General features: G+C 39.9%; 1 protein-coding gene across 2 annotated transcripts in view; it reads right to left on the reverse strand.

Annotated features, from left to right (window-relative positions):
• Positions 1-3,402: 3,402 nt before the first annotated feature.
• The window catches only part of adcy5 (adenylate cyclase 5), an 89,356-nt gene continuing 66,510 nt past the window's right edge, over positions 3,403-26,248 (reverse strand). The window contains exons 8-21 of one of the 2 annotated variants that reach the window (XM_031732914.2): positions 25,017-25,154; positions 20,925-20,947; positions 17,924-18,083; positions 16,519-16,616; positions 14,496-14,583; positions 12,101-12,217; positions 11,805-11,963; positions 9,786-9,970; positions 9,641-9,661; positions 9,224-9,353; positions 6,727-6,990; positions 6,344-6,548; positions 5,950-6,074; positions 3,403-3,566 (exon numbers count right to left, since the gene is read on the reverse strand). In XM_031732914.2, coding sequence (XP_031588774.2) covers positions 3,438-3,566; positions 5,950-6,074; positions 6,344-6,548; positions 6,727-6,990; positions 9,224-9,353; positions 9,641-9,661; positions 9,786-9,970; positions 11,805-11,963; positions 12,101-12,217; positions 14,496-14,583; positions 16,519-16,616; positions 17,924-18,083; positions 20,925-20,947; positions 25,017-25,154 — 1,842 coding nt within the window. In that variant the 3' untranslated portion in view covers positions 3,403-3,437. The remainder of the gene's footprint in view (positions 3,567-5,949; positions 6,075-6,343; positions 6,549-6,726; positions 6,991-9,223; positions 9,354-9,640; positions 9,662-9,785; positions 9,971-11,804; positions 11,964-12,100; positions 12,218-14,495; positions 14,584-16,518; positions 16,617-17,923; positions 18,084-20,924; positions 20,948-25,016; positions 25,155-26,248) is intronic. The other variant, XM_031732913.2, reaches the window with a different exon arrangement.

The following is a 26,248-nucleotide window of genomic DNA, read 5'->3' on the forward strand; positions in this document are numbered from 1 at the left end:
AAGCCATTTGTGTCACAGACACGGCCACCTCGTGTCAAATGAAAAGCGAATGAGAATGCTGTACTTTGTAAAGATGGATCCACTCGGGCACCTCGTAGCTACGCCCCTCATCTCTGGTCTGTGCCTCTCCAAGCCCCTCGCGTTCTCTAATGGCACATTCATGCACAATGAACAGTAGAAAGAGGGGGGTGACGTGGGTGTAGAATGGCAGTGCATTCAAATGGAATCATATGGAATGACACCTATAGGTTTTAGCAGGGGTGTGTGAAGATAATGGTTGCAGCAGTACAGTACATTAACAAAGATTAAAAAAACAAACAAAACAAAACGCCAGAGAAGACCAGTGCAGGTTTTTCCCCTTCATTCCACAGGCTCAGAATCATAGTGCCATTTACTCTTTAAACAGGAATGAAATTCAAAGGATAAGGCTAGTGCTAATATTTTTACTGTCAACAAAATCGCATGAAAAGACCAAATTTCCAGTGGACTAAATTCTGATGTTGTTCAAAAGCAACAATTAGGGAGGCAGTTATTCCATATATATAGTCATCATGGGCACTTACTGAGCGTCGAATTAAAATAATGTAATAGAGTGAAACAAGTCTAACTTGTTTAATAAATTGTTTCATTTGCATGTGTTACTCCATGATGAAATATTAGTCCTAACTAACTGTTTCTCTCCTCCTGACTTAAAAAAAAAAATAGAAATATTGTTTAATCTTTTAAGTTGGACTTTTGTAATTACATTTATTGCTGGGACTGCCAACAATATCTGACTCCCGCTTAAACATTTATAGTTTCCTAAAAACTGAAAATCTGCCCACTGAGTTGTAGAAGGGCTCTGATTGGCTGGAATTTGACAACACATTTCTGTTTAAGTAATCTTTTTAAGTTCAACTATCCATTTATTAATATTTTTGTAATGGAAAGTGTCCAGATTAATTAATTTCTGACAGCAGTTTAAAATGAATACATTTATTAATATGCAGGATTTAAATAGAACCTGAGGCTAGTTATTCAGAAAAAAGTCCATAGACTCCAGTTCATTTTGAGTCCACTTAATACATACAACATCGCAGTGAAGTAAATACTGATCTGCATAGCATACCAAATATGTTTTAAATAACTTCACGCACAAATTCAGTTTGTTTTCACAAGATGCAAGTGGAGAGAATATTGCAGGCATTACTTTAAATGTTAATTTTGCTCTTTTCATGAGATCAGTTGACAGTTATAATAATACGACTCTATATAAAATATGGACATAGCTTAGCTGCACAAGTCTGAAAATAGAAGCCAATGCAGTTTAAGTGCCTTAAACATGCATTTGAAAGCCAGCAGGGGGCGACTCCTCTGATTGCTAAAACAAGTTTGATTTTTCTGGAAGAGGAAATCTGGAAGGACACCCACTAGGCTCCAGTTATCTATGACCTCTGTAAGCGTTTTCCTAATTAGTTTGTCTTGATTGCTAGCTCCAAGTGTTTAAATACAGCATGATATTGACTATTGACTGTCAAATAAGAGAACAAAGCAGAGCATTATTTAGGGTGTCTTCCTTGCGATTGACAAGTAGCTACCAGATGAGCATGCGGTGTTTCTAAGTCAGATCCACCCCCAGTGACCTCTAAACTGTTAGCTCAAGGCTTAACAATACTTCACAAACCAATGGGTGACGTCACGCATGCCTACGTCCATCTTTTATATACAGTCTTCTAGCCTTATCCTTTAAACTTGGTTCTAAAGCTTCCTGGATTCAGTATTCTCAGGTGAAAACATTTTTCTGTCCATTTACTTATTCCTGTGACAAAACAAACCAAACCGGGTGAAGTATTTGGTAACATCATCATTAAAAATCACTCGAGTCCATGAGACAGCCAGGTCAGTTTGTCTGATGACACGCTGAATAAAGATGTAATACTGAAGAGAACTGCTCTGTTAAGGAAAGAAAACAGCAGATAATTGGGCACATGTCCACATGTGCTTATCTGTCCCTGTCCACAGGATGAGCATCATCACCGTCGTCAGTACAGAGTCCATGTTAAAGGCCTCATCGGAGATCATCGGACATTCATTGGGTCGTACCATCTGATTGAGCGAGCGAGTGGGGAGCTGTGGGAGCAGAGCACAACAAGGTGGACGGCTGAAAGCACTGGAGTGCAAAAAGAAATGGCTTTTGAGCACCAAGGCTGATGCATTTCCGTCCTCTAGTCCGTCATTCAATGTACCGCCTTGCTCGGTTTTAAAACTCGCTTTTCGCTGTGAGAAAAGGGCAAGAAAAGAGGCCATTTGGGGGGTTGAAGCTAAACGGTACATCAGCTGTGACGCAGTGCTAACATCAGGCAACACCAGTGAGGACTTCTGAAATCCCAACATGAATTATACAGTATGTACATCTGAATATGTATAATATATATATTCATGTACAAAATATAGAATCTTAATATATCTCATAGGGTTTGTGTTCTGAAGTTAAAATAGAAAATGTTAAAGATTAGAAAAAGCTCTTTGCTGACATCCTCTTTGTTTTATGTGTTTGTGAATATATATATATATATATATATACATACATATATATATATATATATATATATATATATATATATATATATATATATATATATATATATATATATATATGATATATATGATATATATACATCTGGCGGGAATATTTATATATAATACATATGCATATATATATATATATATATATATATATATATATAATATAAATTCATATAAGGTTGTGATATTGCACAAAAGCCACTGTGCAGCGTTACCTGTTATAAAAGAAATTCATATAATCTCACACGCTTCAGCAATAAAGACCATCTCCTCCATGAATCTCTTAGTTACCGATGTGATTAGATAATGACGCAAGGACGGATAGTGCTGCAGTGCTGGCTTAGTGTCCATACTTGAGAGATTTATACCTGCATCACAACATGGACCAAAGGTTTTACAAACCATACGTGAATTTCTGTACATACACATAAAACTGTCTCTGTTTTACATGTACATACTGTATATACTTCAGCAGGAGCAAGGCAGAGCGAAAGAGAAGAGGTAATGCAGCTTATGTCCTCCCGCAGGTTTGTAGAAAAAACCCATCGGAAAATTACGGCTGATTGAAGCAAATCAAATTTCTTATTGACCATTTTTCCTTCAGGACCCAGACTTGCACAGCTGGCCAACAATCTGTCTTTATGCTCTGACTGGACATCTTTGGTCTCAACTGCTGATTCGTAGCAAGGCTTCTCCGACTCATCGGCTCCCCCACAGGCTGGGCGTTGGGATGAAAATTTTCCTCATCCTTTATGGCCTCAGGTTTGAGAAGGGTTCAGTGCTGTGAGAAAAGGTCAATCTCAGTCCACCCTAAGCCCGCTTTTTATGTCGTAAGGCGTGTAACCCCCTATGTGTCTGTCACTTAGTGTGGGTTAACTGCTGGAAGGTCCACTGGTGAGAAAGTAGGTCATCATCTCTCCTTTGCCCTTGACTGTGACCACTCCTCTGTATTCCAGTGTGTAGTTATAGGAGCTCAGTACCTGGTGCAGTTCTGGGGTCACCTGAAGGCAGATGGAGAATGGAATATTTAGTTACCTGGTAAGCATTTTTTGAGATTTATCATTATTTTGCTAATAACTCCCAGTGATCAATGATTTGACAACTTGAAAGTCAAACATGCTGTGTCCTTGACTAAAATGGAGTTTAATGCAACCATAACTTCTACAAAGAATAACTTTCAGTCAAGTTGAACCCAGTTTAATTTGACTACAGTGCTGTCTTAAGCTCTTTATATTTTTCTACGAAAATTGGAAATAATCAATAATGTTGAGATCGGGAATCTGGGGAGGCCAATCCATGTCTCAATATCAAACGTGCTCAAGGATAATATTTTACATTGATTCTTAGCTGTTTTTTAATGCTTAAACAATTCATAGCTCAGTGTTATGAACTTAACAGAGAAAACTTCCTCTGGTCAGATACAAGGACTCATCTGAAAATGAGTGAAAAATTAGCCAATGTCCAACGATAAATGTTGGAAGACCTTCAGAGAGCTTGGAAAATTACGAAACATGCAAGAAAGTCTGGCTCCTTGGAAACAACTCCTGTGGGAATGCTACTATGCGAGTAACCAAGCGGAAGGGGTTACAGGAAGAGGGCGTGGGAGTGCAAGAGCAGCTGGCCCTCCGCCGATTACCAAGGCTACTTGGAGTACATCTAGAAGATGCGAAATGCAGCTACCATCACTGAAACTGATGATCACCATGGCAGCAGTGATACCTGAGGCCTTGGAAACTGCGAAGCAAAGACTCACATCCTTGGCCAGCCACTTGAAGAGGTATACCAGAGAGCTAGAAGACAGGAGAATAAACCAGCTGTACTCCACTGAACCATTCAAGGGAGAAGGACACAACCCATAACGGCAATGCTCAGTGGCTAGTGGCTCTAAGAGCAGACCACAGCATTCTTCCTAAAAAGGATCCAGGATCCATGGCAGTGACAGACATCCAAGAAAAGGTCCAGTAAGAAGCACCAGGCTCTAACATGATTCATGCCTACTGGCTGAAGAAGCTGACTGCACTGATGAAGCAGTCCTAGATGACACAACAAACATCCATGAGTACATCAGGAAGATGGCCACAACTGACCGCATGCTTAGTGAATACCTCAGGAAGCAGAAATACGAGAAAGAAGAGGAGCAAGAAGAAAAAACATCATGGAAGGACAGCCCCCTGCACGGTATGTACCATCGGCAGACAGAGGAAGTTGCTTATATCAAGTAATCCTACCAGTGGCTGGACAAAGCTGGACAATCTTTCATTCCGGAGGCTCTAATCATGGCAGCATAGGAACATACTCTGATCCATAGAGGCTGGGGTCTGCCACACCAGGCAAGACCCTGAGACAATCCAGCACATAACAGCAGGCTGCAAGGTGCTAGCAGGCAGGGCATACATGGAACGCCATAACCAAGTGGTCGACAAAGTATACAGGAACATCTGTGCCGAGTATGGACTGGAAGTCCCAAGGTCAAAATGGGAGATGTCCTCTAGGGTGGTTGAGAATGACCGAGCTAAGATCCTGTGGGATCTCCCCGGCCTCTGGTAGAGGACTCGCGCTTGAAGGATAAAGACCGCCCACAGGGGCGAGAGGAGAATTACATATATAGTTTATGCACACATCTTGTGATCTGTAAATCACCAATGGAATGTGTAATCAGTTCTCTGTGTTGTTCTTCCTGAATTAGTGGTAATAAGAAACACATCTGACGCCATAATTCTGTCAATAAAATTTTGTATTAACTCTCTTATGCCTTTTCACCTGATTATAGTCATTGGCTCGTTGAGTTTGGCTACCTCCACTGGGAAATATTCTATTATTAGAGTTTTAATACGAGTTTCCAACAAAAACAACTGAAGAAGTTACAGAAATATTACAAAAATGAAACTCATAACTTTACTAATAAAATGCTGCTTGGAGCCATTTGGTGTTCATTAGGAAGCAGCAGCTCATATTTTCTCTTTTGTCACTTTTTCCTGCAAAAAGGTGGACTGTAAAGATATTAGATGAAATTAAAGAATTCAATCTTAGCTTTGATTTATTAGCTTTGAATTATTAAGCTTTAATGATTGAATATCTGATAGACTAAAACCAGTAGGGCCATTTTTAATGATCATTCTTCATTACCTTGAATAGACTCCTTTTTCCCTGCATTCAGTCGTCAGATAAGTGTGGTTTTACTGAGCTTATGCACACTGGATCAATTTCTAATTTTTCACCAAAATAGACTGAAGGAGGTGGGAGGGAAGGAGTTCAGAATAATTTACTGATGGAATGCAAATTTTATAGTTGATTTGAAATAACTTATTGATTATCTGAGTACACAAAATCATCAGTGTGAATTTAAATGACGGGACATATAAAATGCTGCTCTGGCAGCATTACCTGGATTCTCTCTGGTACACCTGTGCTGTCCATGCGACTCGCTACATTTACAGTGTTCCCCCAGATGTCGTACTGAGGTTTCCTGGCCCCGATCACCCCAGCCACCACCGGGCCGATGTTAAGACCTAGGACGAAAAATTAAAATAGAATAATTAAAATTGACAAACAGAGGTGGAGGTTAAAAGATATGATGTATATATCCTACAAAATACTAAAATCAGATCTCAGAATGTAAATAATTTCCCTGGATTTTCATTTTTTTTCAATTTGGAAACTGGTTCTTTAGTTCCAAATTGGCAAATGAGTTACTTTTACTTGAGCTGCAGTCAACAACAGTCTTACACTCTGCAAAAAAAAGTGCATTCCTGCACCCTTTTTCTTTCCTGCTACCCACCTATTTTCATCTTGAAGTTGTTAAAGGAGTGTTCATTGATGTATTTCATCTGGTCCATCAGCCTCATGGCGTAGTCAGCGAGAGCACGGATGTGTGACCGCCCGACCTTGTCATACGTGGAGTCATTGAGGCCAGAGGCTGCCATGTATGTGGAGCCGATAGTCTTGATCTTCTCCAGCTGGCGGAACTGATCCTCACTGATGATCTAAGGATAGCAGAACGGAAGGTTTGTTCTATCAGTGGCTATATTTAGCAGAGTTTTGGGTCCATTGGATTCAATAGTAACCAAATAAACACAGCAATCAGTAATTAGATATTATCAGAGCCGTTGTTCTGTATTCATATACCCAGACAGCTTCCAACTGGAATAGTTCAGATCTTACCTCATCAAAGTCGGCGATGATTTCATTAAGCAGTCGCAGGCACTCCACTCCCTCGTTGTTGGCCTCCAACTCTACGTAGAACTCGGAAAAGTTACTAATAGAGGCAAACATAACTGCAACACACTCGCACGACTGGTAGTAGAGCTCATCGTTCCGACGTTCCCGCTGCAGGAAGTGAGCAGCCACGTCTTTGGGAAGGATGTTGTGGAGCAGACGGCGGTTGTAGGCCTGCAATTCCTCCATCTCCTCCTTTTCCTCTGTGGCCTTGTGATGAGTTAGAGAAGAGGATTAAAGATTAATACTTCATTTACAACTGGATGGATTTTTTATGACATTTGGCACAAATATTGAAGATGCCAAGAAGATGAATGCTAATGAATTTGGTGGCCCCCTAACATACTATCTCGCTCCACCAGCAGCATTCAGTAATATATCCTGACATGCTAATTACCACTAAGTTGTTATTTTTTAAAGAAGGATCAGGAAAAAATCCTTTTACCTATCACTAAATGCAGTTTTCTTTACTTTGTTTTGGTATCTCAGCCTCACAAAACTGCAAATGGAGCTTGAGACTCACAGCCTTGTTTTTTACTAACCATTGGTGACAGCAGTGAGCTGGAAAATAGAGAGCCCTCCAGCAGCTTTTTTAAATAAGTTTTTTATCCACTTGACTGGATTAGCAACTACAAGGAGAACAGCCTGCTTCACAACCTTCAAAAAATGTCAAAGAAGCCACGAACATCCCTTAAGGAATGTTCTTATTGTCAAATTGATACTGTACTGAATATTATTTGGTTATTATACGCACACACACACACATACAGACACACATATAGACACACACAACCTCCGAAATGTTTGTACTTTCTCAAATAAGACCAAAAAGTTTCTTACCAACAGAATTAGGTAAACTACTTCAGTGCTTACTGGTGAAGCAATGATTCATGATAGAGGATGCAAACTTTTCAGAGTCACGTTTTATACTAATCTAGATACACCTAAGTACATGCTTACAATTACGAGTGTAACCAATCTTACCAAGCCAATAAAACACACTTGATTACTGAGATTAAGATCATCAATCATTGTCAGCAAGTGTGAACACCTCTATGAAAGCAGAAGTTTTGGCAGTTTGTTGGTCCTGAGCAGTCAGGTGTGTGTTAACACAATGCTACAGTCTTCCCAGAGTATCCAAGAAATCTACTTGACTATTCTTATTATCCATTAGAGTCCCTAATTTCATTTTTGATTTCTTTCATAGCCAGTTCAATATTTTAACACTAATGTTAAGTCTCCATGGTGTATTTTTCAACCTGTTATTCAGATTTACAGTTAGATGAATAATATTATGATCAGAAATATCTCATGTTGAGCACTTGTTCACCCTGTATGTGTCTACATGGGAGCACAGTCTAGGTTTGCAAGGCTGCATCTGACCAAAATGCACATCGCCACCTCATTTCAGCTACCAAGCATGGTAGCGGTGGTGTTAATTGGGCTTCTTTTGCATCCACAGGACCTGGATCGACCATGAACTCCTCTGTACGCTAAAGTATTGGAGAGTCAAATGTGAGTCCATTTGTCCAACAACTACAGCTTGGCCAAAGTTACAACAGATGATGATCCACAAAACGGCAATATATCTACAACAGAATGGCTGAAAAAGAAAAGAAAGTGTTGCAATGGCCCAGCTAAAGTCCAGAAGTCAACTCAACTGCAATATACTGTAGAGAGTGGTGGGACTCTTCCTATTGGTCATTTCTACAAAGCTTTAAAATTACAGCACTTAATTGTTCTCATTGGCTTCTGATACCAGCCTTCACCTTGACAGGATGTCCGACCCACATTTAAAGTGAATTTGTTGTTTATTCCTATTATCATCCTTTAAAGGAACACAGTGAGACATCATTTGCATTTCCAACAGATCTATGTACAACTGTTGTGTCCATGCCTGTTTAAATATGAATATTTTCCCCGTCATGCTGATGACGATATTCAGGTACTGCCTAGCCTCATCACTTCTCAAATCACCAAACCTTTTCACTTAAAGGAAATAAATGGAAATCCATTTCCTCCTGACAAAGTCTAAATCAACTAAATCAGCTGTTAAATGCCACATTTTAAACCCACTGCAGCTCATTTAAATCATAACATTCTGCATCAAGTGGCAGTTGGGCTTGTTGGCATATTAGCTGTGTTTATTTTCTTTCAATCCCAACATGTTTTTGCATGAAATGAATTTCTTAGCACAAAATAATAACAGTGATTCCCTTCATAAAAATGCAAATTTATGCTAAAAAGCACACCAAATACGTATCTACAAAGTCACATAATGACACTTAACACGGATACCAGGAGGAAAAAAAACCAAAAACACTTTTTAAGCACTCAGAGGCCAATGGAATCATAACTAGGCAAGGGAAAGGGGCAGCAATGCTATAGGTTTTGTTTACTCTTGCTCTCTCACACCAACACACACACAGACACACACACTAACCTGCAGTTTCCACAGGAAGTCAAGCCTTGCTGTTGACTCCACCTGCTGGGCGTGAAGGTACAGGGCAAGGACGAAGACTGTGATCACCACTGGAGTCATGATCTTTAGAGGCACCTTGTCTACTCCACACCTGGAGGTCAGCACATACACATATTAGTATTACAGATCGATTTTATGGCGAGTTACCCAGCTACCACAATCACTGATATATGCAGGTATTACACAGAGTTAAAGATGTACTCTGCAGGAAAATAACATAAAACACAAAAACAAGCTGCCCTCTAAATCTTGGCTAATTAGCGTTAGCATCTGTTGCCAGCAGGTCATTATAGTTCCATTTGTGCCAGTGGAGTGATAATGATGCTGTTAGCGTAAACAGATGACAGAGACCGCTTTGGGTCCCGCCATCAGTCTCACCTTGTTCCATTCATGGGCTCACTGTGAGGGAGGAACAGAGAAGAGCCGGTGAGCACTTAGAACATCTGCACACCTTCAAAGCTTTAATCATTACAGGCATGAAATGACACATAGATACACACACAGCTGTAATAAAGAGACTCACGTGTTGTTGATGGCATTAGCCATGACCAGCAGGTCCTGGTTGTCAAAGAGGCTCACTTTGGGCACCTCCATGATGAGAAGGTAAAGCAGTTCGATAAAGAGCATGAGGAAGAGCTTACCGATGCTGCTGACCTGCAGGAAGACGGAACAGGCCAGCAGGCTCAGCAGCACGCAGGACGAGAAGTACTGAGGGAGAAAATGCAAAGAGACTATTGTTTAGTGGCCAGGCTTTATATGCTGCAACAGTTCTGACTGAACAAGCCGCATCTGGATGAGTTATAAAACACACGATTAACCCACATTTTCACTGCTTAACTTCTAATTTGAGCGCGAGTGTGCACACCAAATGTTAACATTTACAGCTGCAATTACCCCCACTTAGCACCCATTTGTTCTGCTCCCAAAATTTCGTTTCATGTCAGAAGTCTCACATTGAAATCTTACAGTTACGTGTGTGTATGTGTGTGTGCTGTTCAAAAAGCAATGCAGTACTTTGCAGCCAAAGACAAATTTTAACCATGTGTTTGCTCTAACAGTGTTAAACACACAGCATTTTGGAATGATGGTATACAAGGTGATTTCATTACACCATTCGTCACAGCAGAAAGCAATGATTAGATGTTATAATGCTCATTAATGTTCTATAAAGTACATAACTTGTCTAAGCACATGCATTTCTATGTTTTTATTGCTTGTGTTTTATCGTTGCTTTTTTTATTGCTTGCAGTTTTAATATTGTTGTGCATCACCTTGAGTTGCAACACCTGGTTGAAAAGTGTTGTATGAATGAGATTCTGCCCACATTTTATCCCTATGTGGCAAACTTGGCAGCAGCACCTGAGTCGTATTTGTGTCTTATTTAAGTCCTGGACTCGTGCCATTGGCTGTTGTTCCGTTTAGGATTAATAACATTAATTTGCACTTATGCGGACAGCCTGCAGGTTATCCATCAGCCCCGGTCTCTTCTTTCTCTCTTCTGTTTCACCTCACTGCCCAACCAGCTGCAACAGATGGCTGACCTACCTAAGCCACAGTCATGTTCTCCGTGCTGTGTTTGCTCGTACGGATTATTGGATCAATGAGGTTTGCTCTGTAATATTATAGGGTTTTTACATTACAATATAAAGCACCTTATGATGACTATTTATGTTATGTTATGCCCATGGTATTCAGCTGGAAAAGAGTGGAGGGTCCACTCTGGGTAAGGGAGGAATTGCTGCCTAAATATAGAGGAATTTGGGGTCTTGTTTACAAATGAGTGCAGCAAGAGATTGATACATGGGCTGGGGCCATGTCACTGTACCAGTCATTTGTGGTGAAGGGAGAGCTGTGCATAAAAGCGGAGCTGTTGATTTACGGGTCATCTATGTCACTGATGTTCACAATCTCTGGGTAGTGAGCCAAAGAGACACACACAAGCAGCACAAGTGAGCTTTCTCCAAAGGGCAGCTGGCCCCTGCCTGAGAGAGGGAGTGAGGAGTTCAGTGATTCAGGAGAACCCTTTGGGGACTTCTTGGGCGAGGAAATCCAGGCATGTCCTACTGGGAAGAGGTCTTATGGGTAGACCTAGGACTCACTGGAGAGATTATGTATCTCAGCTAGCCTGGAACCACCTTGGTGTTTCTTCAGATGAGCTGGAGAAAGTGGCTGGGGAAAGGCAGGTTCGGGCTTCTTTACTGCCCCCATGACCTGGCCTCAGATAGTGGCAATGGAAGGAAGAATGGAAAGAGGGATGGATGGTGGGATGGAAGGAACTTAATTGATCTATTAAGGCCTGATGTAATGTACTTTAGTGAGTTGACCAGCAGATTTTAGTATTTAAACTTCAGCCGGCATTTTTTGAAAGGTTATCTTTTGGCTGTACTTTTTTAGACAAATCATCTTTCCTCAGTCCTCTGCAAACTCGAATCTTCTTTTTTTGTTTGTTGTGTCATACTTTAAAAGGATGGCTCTAAATTTGTTGATGAAATAATCTCATAAATGAAACAGATAGGCCATAGATAGAACAAGGCATCTGTACCTCAGGAAAGCTGCAGATGAGGCCATCATGTCCACAGGGGCTGTGTTGTGTGTCCAGGCTGTAGTTGAGGAAGTAAGCATGGCAGGCATTGACGCTGTCCAGGCTGATGTTGTGCTGTGCTTTGATACAACTCCACAGGTCATGGCTGCTGCAGGTGAACTAAAAAGGGTCAAAATTATTGAGAGACTTTTTAATCCAGACACTCGAAAGCATCATAGTTAAAAACCTCTGCGGCTTGAAACATTCACCCATGACAAGAAAATGGGAATTTGGGAATCCTGTTAATGAAAACTTACAATGTTGACGAAAGCAGAAAGAAAGACGATGATGATGGTGAAAACACCAACCAAGGTGCTGTTTAGTCTAGACTGAACTATTCTCTTAGAGAGTGTCTGCAGAGGCACTGGGAAGATCTGGAGGACAGAAGAATTCCAACAATTAATATTCAGTTTTAATTGAATTAACTGACTTCATTTTTCAGTCACTGGTTTCCAGTTTGACCATGCTTTTACAGCTCTGTGTAAAAAAGAGGCTCTGCTTTTTTTATATTTTGTTTTTTAAAAAAGAGCCATGACTCACCGTTATGAAAACCTTCAAGCAGCAGCTCTATTTTTCTCTTCTCAAACCTTTCCCGTTTCTTATGAGTCATCAACAGCAGAAAGAAAACTGATCGACAAAAGGATTTACGGTCTCACTGCAAATCTTATTTGACAAGGCCCACTTTATAGAAACTTGTGGAAGCGATTTTGAAAATTCGCAAACTTATTAACTCCAGAAGAATGTACCAGATAATTACATTAGAGGCAGCGTAACAAAGTAATCAACTGAGCTGCATGCTATTCTGTAACTGTCTTTATTACAGCACAGTACCCCTGTGTTTACTGAACAGGCACCAAATACACAGCTGAAGACGTAGAGCAAAAAGAACATCAGCTGCTTCTGTTAAAGCACAATCTGTTCTTTGCTAAAGTCCACACAAACAGATCAAAACCGAGAACAGAGGGAAGAAACGGCTACCTAAACATTGGGAGATTAATAATATTTTACTAAAATACTATTCCTTAAGTTATCCTATGAAATGCAATTTTTAAAAAATGCTGTGTTAGCTGTTATTTAAAAATGAAAACTCCATAACATTTGACTAGGATAACCATGTGAAATATCTTCAGTCTTTTGTTAAAGGTACAGCGTGTAAAACTGCACCACTAGATGTAAATAGATTGCAGTCGACTGCGAGTTTTTAAGGACGTCCTGAACTTTTCTGTAGGTAAACACTGCTGTTAGCATCTGTTAGCTTCCGTTAGCCTATGTTAGCTGCTGTTAGCCATCGTCAGTGAAGTGTATCAAACATGGTTGGACTTTGATACTTAGTGAATAAACTCTGATACAATGTGTGATTGTAATCAGGCTGTCACGAGAGGGAAAGTGGGATTTTTAGGACACTCAAGCCGAACATTAGCTTGTATAATGTTAGCTCAAAACCAGCTGTTGTTCAGCCGGCTCATTGTCAGCTGTGTGTAGATGAGAGGATTGCATGTTTAATCTGCTGACAACAAGTAAGTGCGACAGTCATGAGTTAGAGCCCTGAATTCAGTTCAGGGGATGAGGCTAGCAGTTAGGAGGTAGAGGATGATGTTTTCTTAAGATGTCGGTCGTGCTGTCTCTTTCCTTCATGTTCACCTTCACATACTGTAAGCATGAGCCTTCATATCTTGAGCCTGAAGGTGTAGGTATGAATTAACATTTGCCTCTACATGAATTCCTGTGACTTCTCTTTTCCCCGCCTTTGGCAAACTTTGTATGTGGCTGGTCTCTAGCCGCATAAATAAAACCTGATTGGGCAGAACTGCGATGTCCGTTTCGACAACTGTGTTAAAGATAGCGAGGCAACATGGCAGCTTCCACAAATTGGAGCCTGCTCCTATTTATTTTAATGGACTAATTCTAAGTTTATGAGAATGCATCAGTTTGTTGGAATGACATATTGGATGTAATTACCCAACAATTAATATATATTTATGAGTACAATAATTTTTGGAACTCAAAAAACAATAATTGCACCTTTAAATATTGATCAAATTGACAGCAGAGACTGCTGACAGTTTCTGTTGTTGCTGTTGAAGTTTATAGTCTAGTAACCTTAGGCTAATATGCATAAAGTTTTATAGAACAAAGTTGAACAAAGGCTCCCTCCTGTGAATATTCTTGTGCAAGAATACAGACAAACTACGGAAACATGAAACGTATCCTGAAATATGTCAGATAAAGTAAATATGAGATGGAGCAGCTTTTCTCAAAGACTCACATAAACACGAGGGAAACTTAACAATTTTTAATTCATATAATAGATACGCACCAAGAGACTTGTAAAAATGTAACAGACTCTGATCAAAAAGAACTTCCTTTGAGGAGAATATCTTTCATTTTCTAGATGAAGGATTCTCTGACCACAATTCATAACAAGTACAGCATCCAAACCACAGCCCGATAAAACATTTAGATTTGTCTGAACGATGTCTTACGCTGAACTGAACTGAAACAAGGCAGCTATCTTACGGGATAACATTCTCATAAAAGCATCTATAATCGCTTGTATTGGTTATCACTTTGCCGAATGCCTTATATCTGCAACAAATCTGAGCAAAGCTCCGAGTTTCTCTGTGTCATTTATTACAAGCAGAGACTTCTCACCCCAAAACAGCAGTACACAGCTGAGACGAACATAACAGCCGTCAGGATAATGAGACAGGTGATGAAGAAGCCGATCATCAGTCTGGAGCTGCAGACAACAAAGAGATTGGATGTGATTATATATCTACTGCAATATTTATTACTCTGCAATTCACAGTCAGTGTGGCATCTGATAAGTTAACACTTTCTCTTTATAGTCTACGACCTTGTGTTAGTGTAAATACTGTGGAAGTAAACATCTTACTCGTGGGCGTGATGGGAATGAATAACACCACGGAAAGGAAAGAGAAGAAGCGTTAAGATTAAGAGGGTAGAAGCGATTATAAAAATAGATTAAATAACAAGGGACATGAGATGTGAGGAGGCAGCCTATGTGGGACTTTAAGGACAGGATTAAAAGACAAGAGGGGAGTGGTGAGATGAAAGTACTGAGGAGAAAGGTTAATAAAGAGGCAGGCTAAAGAAGATCAATACTGAGAGATGGGCAGGGAGAAACCTCTGAGTGCAGAGAGAGAGAGAGGAGGGCTCGCTTTGAGACGAAATCTGACAGAGCTTTAAAATCTGGCCACTGCTCGGGTGCAATTATGCTGATTTTGATCTGATATTCTTTTTTATTACTCATCATCTTTTATTACTCGTCTATTCAGCTATTCATCTTTATAAGTCCTGTTATAAGGCTAAAGGCTGAAGAATTTGGAAGAGAACTTGGAGCAGACTGCATAAAGACTAAAGCGGTGCCGAGGTTTGTAAGGCTCCGAAGCCTGAACGCACACACTGACCACTAACAAAGACATAGTTTCTAAACAACTTATTAAAACACATTTATTAGTGCTTATGAAATATAAGCAGATACTTATATTTGCTTATTAAAGACAGCTTTTGGGATTATATTTTGGGAGTACTATATGGAAGACCAGGTAATTTAGTTTCAACTTGGAGCAACTTCTTATATACACACCTATTGGCCACTTTATTAGGTGCACCTTGCTAGCACCAGGTTGGACCCCCTTTCGAATTCAGACTGCCTTAATTCTTCATCACTATCAGCCTGAACTGATGATGCAGCACAGCACGGATCACGTTAACACCAAATTTGGTGTTCCAGCAGAAATTGAGACTCATCAGACCAGGAAGCACTTTTCCAGTCTTCTTCGGTGGTCTCTAAATTTACAATCCATCTGCTTTTAGTTTTAATGTGCTGTGAGTTTAGGGATGCTTCTTGGTTTTAATGACTGGTTATTTAAGCCTTAATATCAGCTGCCCATTCTCCTCTGACCCCTGGCATCAAGTTCTCCCAGAGAACTTCGGCTCACTGGATAATTTCTCTATTTTCAAAGCATCCTGTGTAAAACCCAGAGATGGCTGTGTGGGGAAAATCCCAGTAGATCAGCAGATTCTGAAATACTCAGACCAGCAACATTCAAAGTCACCTTTTATCCCCATTTGATGCCTCTTTGAAGTTCAGCAGGTTGTCTTGACCGTGTCTAAATGCCTAAATGCTGATTGGCTGATGAGATATTTGCATTAACAAGCAGCTGAACAGGTGTAACTAATAAAGTGGCAAATGTTGACCTACCCAATTTTGATTGTGTAAAGCAGTAGTTCTCAAACTGGGCCTTGGAGATGCCCGGGGGTCCAACGCCCATGGCCATGAAGTTCACAAAATAATTTGCAATGAATATTAAAATTGTGCTGCATAATTAAAAACTGCATTTAGACCAAAAGGAATATTGATTCCCCCCCCCACACACACACACATGATCTTTTATGTATATTAAAAAAAACCTTTGGTAAGAAGTGCTCTTTCTCCAAAGTTATAGTCCTAAAAGTTTCTTTGATTTTAACATTTATACGAATCATGTAGCCGTTTAAACTCACTTTGTGTACTCTGCACCGCTTATTTATTTCATACATTTGAGCTACAGTTGTTTAAACTGTAATCAGAGTAAACTTTTCAAAGTTGTGAAGTAAATCTCAAACTTCCACGGTCCTGTCTGTGTATTATTTCCAAGTGTTGACTCACGGTGGCACGATGACAATCTGGATGAAGCAGATGAAGAGAAAGACGAGGGAGGCGCAGGCCACATAAGCCCCAAACCTGGAGTCCACCTGTTTGGAGTACTGCAGGGGGGAAGGAGACAGCAGTTCAGCAGTTGACACGGACTTTTCTTACATTCTGTCCCTCTGACAGCATGAGGGGGAAAAAACATACAAAACAACCAACAAGATAAAAAAGTATGAAAAGTCTGACTTAATTATGTCTCTCCGGGTATTTTGGAACGAGTACGTCAACGCCACAGACGCTTGTAGCAGAGCTGTACTCGAGTCAGACATAAATCACAAAAATGAGGAGTTCACACTTGACATGGGTTTAACTAGTGTAAGCCTCGACTTTTATTTATTTATTTCTCTAAATACTTCCTCTTCATTCGGAGAATCTGGGAACGGCTGACATTTAGCGCAGATGACATTTAACTCCGTCAAGATTTGAGGCTGCTTTGAAATCCCATTTGAAATTAGAAAGCAAGAGCTTGAAATACTCAAGCTTTGAACTAGTCAATAAAAAATTAGAAAAATAAAGACAACAAAATGTAAAAATATGACAAGAGTTTGAACAGTTGATTCTCACGAGCCTGCAGAGCACAGGCATAATTTGTTCATGCAGAAGTTAATTCTGACTTAGACTTTCGGATGTGAGAACAATGCCTGAAAGACGGTGAGATTTTCAAGTGAGTATTGATATTTCAAAGCTGAAAAGATTGTTTCGTGATGTTTGTTGAAGTTTAAAAAAGAAAAAAAATTGGTTATTGGCGTTTGACAGCTGAAAAGAAAACCATGTCCCGATATCAAAAAACTACTTACGATCCTTAAAAATTAAAGAAATCTTACCAACTGATCTGTGTCTGGCATGTGCAGCGGCTACTCAGCTGCTATCCTGTAAAAAGTTTATTTTACTAGAGTATGGCCAAGAGAAACTTGTTTCCCAAACTTGGAGATATTGCTGTGCCTCAAAATCAAACTGTGGATCAACAGGATTTTAAGATTGTACACGAGCCTAAAGGCAGAAGTGGTCTGACAGACATGGAACCGGAGGCTCTCCAAAATTCCTTCTGATCTCGCTTTCACCACAACACGAAGCAAAAACAGGACTCAACTCTTTTTCCCTTTTTCCTCCCAAATTCCTTTTATAACAACCCAGCTGCAAACCTCTTCTCAGCCTGCCATTCACTGTCTGAAGCAGTTTCTCTTCTCCATTTAAACCCCTGCTTCCTCCCTTTCTGTGTTATACTTTGCTTTTGAGTGACTTCCTCGAGGGACCGAAAAAGAGAGCGCTTTTTGCACAAAGAGAGATTGCTTGTCACGGCCAATTATCTTTTGCTATATTGGCAGTCGGACTTTGTGTGTCCGCGTGTGTGTGTGTGTCTAACCTTTTTCTCCAGGTCAGGCTCTCTGAAGGTGAGCAGGAATTTCTTGACGTGTTCCGAGCGCAGACGGTCGATGCTGCGCGCGTCGATGGCCCGGCCCAGAAACTCATCCACCTCGTCCTCTGGGTTTAGGTTTTCCTGTGTGTTTCTGAAAATAAAATGCCTGAATAAAACAAGAGGAGACTGATTGACATTTACATCTCACGCCGAGTCAACAAAGACTGTTTAGCTTTACTGCAGCTAAACTTTTTGATCCACTGCTTTCTTAAAGAACTTGTCTGAAAATCAAGCCAAGAGACTTTCTTTATAACTACTGACTAAACAGGAGTTTACTATAACTGTTAACCTGAGGTGTAGCTGCAAATAGGAAATCATACACAGTGCTGCGATCTCATTTCTTAGGGTTTTGTTTTGCATAGATCATCAAATTAGTTTGATGATCAGAGATAACATATTTTTGGAAGTTGAGTTCAATTCAATTTAAGCCCTGATTACTACAAGACCTGAAGAATTAAGAAATCCCTGTTTGACAAAGTGAAGCAGACTCAGAGATCTTAAAAAATGGCAACACAATCACGCCACAGTCTAAAGAAACTCAAGAACAGATAAGTGACTGTCATCCATGACTGCAAGGCTATTTCAAAGGCTTTGGGACTCAAGTGAACCACAGTGAGAGGCAGAAAATGGAAACAGTGGTGAACCTTCCCAGGAGAGGCCAGCCTACCAAAATTACTCCAAGAGCACATCGGCAACTCATCCGAGAGCTCATTAAAGAACCCAGAACACCATGTTAAGAACATCTAAAGGTCAGAGTTCATGATTCACAATGACAAAGAGACAAGACAAAAATGGCACCCATGGGAGAGTCCCAAGAAGTAAACAGCTGCTGACCAAAATGGAAACAAAGACTCGTCTCATGTTTACCAAAAATCGTCTTGATGATCCCCAAGGCTTTTGGGAAAAGATTCTGTGGACTGATGAGAGAAAATTTGAACTTCTTGGAGGCTTTGAGGCCCGTTACAGCCGGCATAAACCTAGGCCCAGTCAAAATCTGCACTTAAATCTGATTGAGATGCTTTGGCATAACCTTAAACAGGTCAATCATGCTCAAACTCTCCTGGCTGAATTAAAATAATTCTGCAGAGAAGAGCGAGTCAAAATTCCTCCAGCAGTATGAAAGACTCATTGCCAGTTATTGCAAATGCGTGATTGCAGTTCTTGCTGCCAAGGCTGGCACAACCAGTTATTGGGTTTAAGCAGCAACTGCTTTTTCACATATTGTCAGGTAGAGTTGGATAACTTTTTTCCCTTAATAATTGAACTTATCATTTAGAAACTGTATTTTTTTTAAATTTATTTGGGTTATCTTTGTCCAATATTAACATTAAGTGTGAAAACTATGGAAGAAACTGAGAAGTCAGGAAGAGTTTTCACATCTCTGACCTGAAAGATCACTGCAGCCCTCAAACTTGAACACTCAGATGAGACAATTTGTCTAAAAACAATCACTGAATCTGCAAAACGCAGATTCACCTACATATAAAATGTATTTGACGGTTAGTCTGGAATACTGTGTTTGGATTTAACAATACCCAGAATTTGAGTGATTGGAGGCAGAATTTTAGGAGTTGTTAAGTAGTTAATTGGAATATTTTGTGTAGACATGTCTAACTTTAAAGGTTTTGTCTTTAAACACTTGTCAGTTTCAGTGCTGTACTGTAGCTCTAATCGGTGGCATTTGAGGCCTCAACAAATCAGAAAGAAAGGATTGTTTTGTCTCTGCGATGTCAAGTCTTAACATATGTTACATTGAGTGATTTTAAGACAGATGGAAACAGATTTCCAAACTGAGCAGTGACATCGTATCCAGTGTAGCAGTAGCAGTTGACGAAAAACCCAGCATGTACTTCCTCTCGACTCTAAAAACCTGTCAGTCTGCATAAGAAGTAAGATCTGTGCTGTAGCCCGCGGCAGAGGCAGAGGCTTGGATGCTGCAGCTCAGAACAAACTCACAGATACAGAACTGTTTGGGTGGAGAAGAGGAGGACAGCTTCTCCATAAATGACAGCTCCTCTTTGATCACTGAGAGCCTTTGGGTTAAATATCCCTTCCTCTGCCTTTTTTTGGTAAATCCTGGATGAAACAGTTGATACTGCAACGCATTAAGAACATAAACTCTGTCCAGCAGCAAAAGACTCATGGAGAGAATCAGAATTTAGACACTAGCACTCATGCAGGTGGATTATACAACAACTGCAAGCATTCATCTGCTAGAAGCAATCCTGGAACACATTTAACCTGCCCTCCAAGAAACATTAGATGACTTATCGATCAATGATGCTTAAAGCTGTGATTGCAACCGCCAAGCTCTGATAAGTTCATATATTGATGGACACTGGCACACTTTTTTGTTATCTTAGCTGTGTACACAACACATATTCAAGCTACAGCTGCATGATAAAGGGTTAAAGTTCAAATGCAGACTCCTGCGTTACCTCTTCCATACAAAACTGCCCTAATTTTCACTTTTAACATCCAACATGTTGAAAACTGAACTGAGCCTGGTTCTTCCTGTTAAAAGGGAGTTTTTCTTTCCAACTGTCACCAAGTACTTGCATAGGGGATTGTTTGATTGTTAAGGTTATCTCTGTATTATTGTAGGGTCTTTACCTTACAATATAATATGCCTTGAGGTGACTGTTATGATTTGGAACTCTATAAAAAAAACTGAATTGAAAAAAAAACAACCCCATTTTAATTTAAACTGATCCTTTACCTGGACAGTGACTCTCATAAAAATCAAAGATCTTGCACATCATCTTATTATTATGCCATTTATTCTGACTACTAGTGACAATCATATTTGTGTTTCAAAGTGCTTCTTCTTCTCTTTCAGCTCATTTTCAGGATCACTGCCTATCGCCTAAGGCAAAGTAAGAACAAGTCCTCCAAGGTGGCACACAGACAAAGGACAAAACAAGAAGCACAATGAGTCACTACTCACTTGTCTTTGGGGTCTTCAAAGCCCTGCAAGAGAGAAAGGACAACAGGAAATAGGATTTTTAGAGCAACATGTGGTAAAGGTGTTTAATCTTTTCAAACCAGATTGGTTCTGCTTTCTTTTTCTTTACAGCTAAATGCTCTTTTAATACAATTCAGAACAATCACATCAACATATCTGGTGATTCACTCAATAAAAGCATTTTTAAAATGATAAAATGAATAATAAAGCAAAATTATCCAATGTTCTGAGATATTTAGAAGTTATCATTCTACATTAAATATCTTTCATTCTGCAATGTATGGACTAAACTGCTTGACGATCACTGTGTGCTCTGGTTGTTTTGACGGTGATTTAGAAGAATTTTTTCAGAGACTTCATAGATAACAGCCCAAGCAATCTCCCAAGACATCTTCAGCTAATGAAAGGTACCTCAGCAACAACAACACCCCCCCCACACACACACACGGCTTTCGGACGACTTATATCACTACAGTGCTTTAGATCCTTCCTGTGATTTTCGGGATTTATATACACCGCTTACAGGCGGTTATTGCTTCGATTGAACCTTGCTACAAATTATTTTAATTTTCTAATTTTCCTTTTCAAACTAGATTAAGGAGCCTCAGCCTATCATCATTCCTCTGATTGAAGCTTGTTCAATTTAACTTCACAAATAATGAGCAACCGCAACGCTGCCATTAGACAGCTATTGGGGGCCTGATGACATAATGATTACCCTGAGCCAAATGAAAAATAAGCTTAAAGGGAAAGGTTTGCTGTGGCGGAAACCAGCAGACACGGGGGAAAAAATTACCCAGATTACTTCAGGTATGGACTGAATAAAAGACATTTGCATCAAACTCAGCTCAATATTTGGACCGTTCACCCACCGTCGGCTCTATTTGGCAAGAAATGATGGCTATGATTAACGTGCGATTAAAAGTTTTTGGCAGGTTTTGAGTTCTTGAGCAGAGATAAGCTAACAGAATGAGAGAAATAAGAAAGATGTGAGAATTGGAGGTTTTGTTGTCGAGCTGAGGTAAACAAGACGAGTTTCAAATGTTATTTTCACCCCTTTTTTAACTGAAATGCGAAGATAGAATATGTCTATAAACAAATAGATGCAAAGCACACAACAAATATATTTTTTAAACTGTTTTTCATTATAAAGTCACATTAATCATATTTTGTTACTCAGTTTGTACTATGTTCAGATTGCCACTGTCATTAAACTATTTGGCCATATTACAGCATTTCAGAATACCAGCTTGCAGATATTCAAATTGCTCTACCTCCCTCTTGTGGCGAAACACACGAATGACTATGCTGAAGAAATATTCAGCACAGCTAACCCCTGCATGAAAGTAAGGGGGGAAAAAATCAAATAGGAAAAAGTGAAAGGTAAAAACTAAATTATTTGCATTCCTACTTGCTCCACTGCTTCCTGTTTGCAAAAGCAAGAGGCTGAATGGGCAGCAGGAGTAGAAGTACATGTGTAAAATCCTGAATACCTCCAAAGTCCATTCTGTGTCTGACAGACATAACCAGGTTTCCTCCTGGTCATATAAAAATCCTCCCTCATGCTCTCTGTGCATATTTGATTCCTTATTCTTTACAGCTCTGTTTCAAAGCTTGCTCCAGAGCTTGCTGTGATTAATGAAGACTATGGAGATATGAAGATATGGAGTGAGAGAGTAATAGGCAGAAAGAAAACAGAGGCTGACAATGAAGGAAGGCAGAGCCGCAGCAAATAAAGTTGATGTCAAAGCGTTCATGTTTCTGCAAACTTTTACAGGACTTTGGTGACACACTCATCTGATATTAGGAAAGAAAAACAACGCAGCTGCTGATGTGATGTCAGGACAAGTAATTGAATGTAGTCATCCAGGACGATGAGAGATAAGGCGATTTTTGTGCTGAGCAGCCTTAGCTCTAAGTGCCAGAAGGATCCGATGTAAATCAATGCAGCATTAATTTGATGTTGTTTCTTTTTTTATGTGCACACTTGTTGCAGCATTTATGCTACATAGAGCTACAAGTCAGCTACAGAGCCCCCTGTGGGTCACACAAAAATACAGAAACTAATACTTAACTGTGCAGACAGTTTATTAATGAAAAGTAACTGTTTTAAAGCAGAACTGAATTTTCTTTCAAAATAAAAGCACACTGGTTAAAACAGTCAATGGGGAGTTTGCATGTTCTCTCTGTACCTGTGTCGATTTCTTCCCAATTCCTTTTACGATCCAAAGACATGCATGTAAAGTTAATTAGTGATTCTCAGATGACCGTTGTGTGGGTGATTGTGTTTGTCTCTCTGTGTTGGCCCTGTGATGGTTTGGTAAACTCTCCTTTGCATCCTTTGTTTCCGATGCTTTGATCAGAGCGTGATTGTTAGTAACAAAGAACTAAGATGTAGTAAAAGGTGTTTGTATATTCATGAGAGAGGTAACCTTATTGTTCTGTCTGGCTGTACTCACATCCTGACATTGCACTCATTTAGTAGACAGATCGATCCAAAATAACTTTTATAAAATGTTCTCAACCTACCTATAAATATTATTATAAAATATGTGTACCTGTTCTCATTCTATATTTTTGACATCAACCATTAAAGTGGTATTCTTGGTTTTTTAGTCGTGCATCTCTATAACACTGAGTTCAGTACTTCCTTATTTGCAGATTTTGATTTTCCCACATTGGAAGTGAATAAAAACATCCCACTGAAAGCTAAAAGATTTGCAACAAACTCCAAACTAAAACTGTAAAGCAAGGTTTCCGTTAAAAAGTGCAGCAGTCGAGCCCAAGCTAAGATGTCATTGATGATGCCACAAGCTGAGCACGACTTAATAGGATGAGAAAACTACAGAAGCAGAAAAAAGCTGTGCTTGCAGTTATTTTTGCTGTTGTTGTTATCGGATTGATTCATCTTGTTATGTGGAACTAAAAGAAAAGGCAGATCTCGCTCTCTCTCGCTGAGATGTTCCCAAGCATAGCAAGATATTACAAGAAAAAAATAAACCCGTTTTCCTTCTTGTGATCACGAGATACGTGCGGACAGCTTGGTAGCCGTGAAGACGACCTGGCTGTTTGATTCAGGGACTAAGCACAGGAGGTTTGTTCTCCGGGGTGCTACAGTTGATAGATTAGATCAACATTGAATTTTCAGTTTTACAAAGGTGAGAAGGCTCAGCAAGAATAAAACACACGCTGCTACTTTTAAGTGGAGTAGCGATGAATCAGCCTGATGCACGTCAATAATAGGCTAATTATATGCATGACAGGATGATAACAGCACAGGGAAGAAACAACCCTTTTAATTCCTCATGTCAATGAAATCATTAACTTGTTATTGCGGGAAAACCGGATTTTCTTTACAAGATATTTAACTGCTTTTCACATGATAACATAATTACAAGCTGTTCTGTTCTGATCCGAGAGAAAACTGCTCTTGATGTGAAAAAAAATGATGGAATTCACCTTTTAATAGATACTTTTTGTGAATATTACCAATTTCAAAATAAAGCGTGTAGAACAGCATCCAGTTCCACAAGATATACCGTCAATATAAAAGCTCATTGTCTGGACCTCATCGTCCTCTTTCCTGCCATAGATACACTGAGAGGTGAGTGGATTGGTGATGTGAGAAAAACAGCTATTCTGTGTGTGCATGTGTCAGGCATAGGTGCATGCATGCAGGCTCGGCTCAGCAGGAAGAGCTACGGTACGTAAATAACAATCAGTCTCGGTGAGGTTCCATCTCTCTGCCGTTGCTACATTTCCCACTTCACTGCGGCCGCCTACATGGTGCTGTTGTCCCCCCCCCCCATACGAGTGCTCCTGAGAGCCTCTCGGATCTGGGGGTAAGGTGTGAGAGGCAGAGTGAGCTGCTGCTTACCAGGACTGCAGATCTCAGGATTATTGTTATTAACAACGGGTTGGCTTCATCACCAAATGAGAGCCGAGATGTGATATTGGCAGGAGAGTCACCTGGCTTTAGCACTCCAACAACACCAAAAACAGCAGTGCTACAAAGCAACCATTAGAATGCTTTAAATCTATCCATAAATATTTGTTTAAAAAATCTTGTCTTACCATCCTCTTCAAATCTTTGGAGATCTGGTTTCCACCTAAATGGTTGTAAAAGGGACGGTCGGTCCAGTGTCCGCTGTTGTGGGTGACAGAGTTGGTCCTCTGCCGGTTCATCTTGGCAATCATGGCCTTTTCCTCTTTCTGTAAGACAGAAAAAGCAAAGACAGGTTTTAGAAATAGATTTTACACATACAAGTTCACACATTTTGCGAGAATTAGAATAACATATATTAGGATTAATCACCTTTTATCAACTGCAAATTATATACTTTGTGAATATCTCTTCTATCCAATAAGATAACGTTATCTCACAGTGTTGGCATGATTATCAGTCGTGCCAACACTGTCACCAAAACCTGACGTGAATGCTGCCATAAGACGGAGTCATCTGCTACCAGTTTGTGAATGAAAGTGGTGAATCTGGGAATTCCATGCAATCGGTTTCTAAAAATACAGCAATTAACTGGGACAAATCATCAAAAATCAAGTATCTGTTGGTGTCTATGTAAACAGAAATTCACTCATGTGACTGAGCCTTGCTCCTGAATTAGGAGGTCTGTGTCAAGCTAAGTGTGTCCAGTGCTGATGATTTTATTTGGTTGATGTAGGTTTGTTTGTCTGATACTACCTGAGGATGGGGGAACATAAAATAAACCCTCTTTTTACGGTATTCCCAGAGTATTTGAATTCAAAAATAAGCACACTCCTAAACCTTGTGGAAAGCCTTCCTGTTACAGCTGCAACGGTTGGTCCACATCATATTTAAACCCTATGGATTAAGAAAGGAAAACATGAAGGCAGATGAGAAAATCCTTTAGCAACGTTGAATGTCACATGACGTTCTCTAAAAGGCAATGTGTTTGGTCACAGTTGATAATTTGAATTGTTTTTGGTTGTTTTAGATTAGCCCGTGGCTAACTCTGATACATTTACAACAATGCACATCATCCTTGTTAATAATAAAAAAGTAAAATAAGAAAAAAATACAAGAAATGCACAGGGGAAGTCAGCAAATTCGTGAGCAGATGATGATAAGGATGAAGGGCAGGGGGAGGAAAAGAGAGCCTCCTTTTTCATTATGGCTCTTTGTAGCATAATGGCCGCTACTTTGGTGCAAAGAGGTGTGTGTGTGGATGTTGGAGTTCAAGCCAGGAGTGGTGGGATCATAATGTCAATGACTTCACCGACAAAGATTTCCTCCAAATATTTCAAATGTCGAGGGCCACTTTTAACTA

Source organism: Oreochromis aureus, linkage group 16 (genome assembly GCF_013358895.1).
Source record: "Oreochromis aureus strain Israel breed Guangdong linkage group 16, ZZ_aureus, whole genome shotgun sequence".
Classification (NCBI taxonomy): Eukaryota; Metazoa; Chordata; class Actinopteri; order Cichliformes; family Cichlidae; genus Oreochromis; species Oreochromis aureus.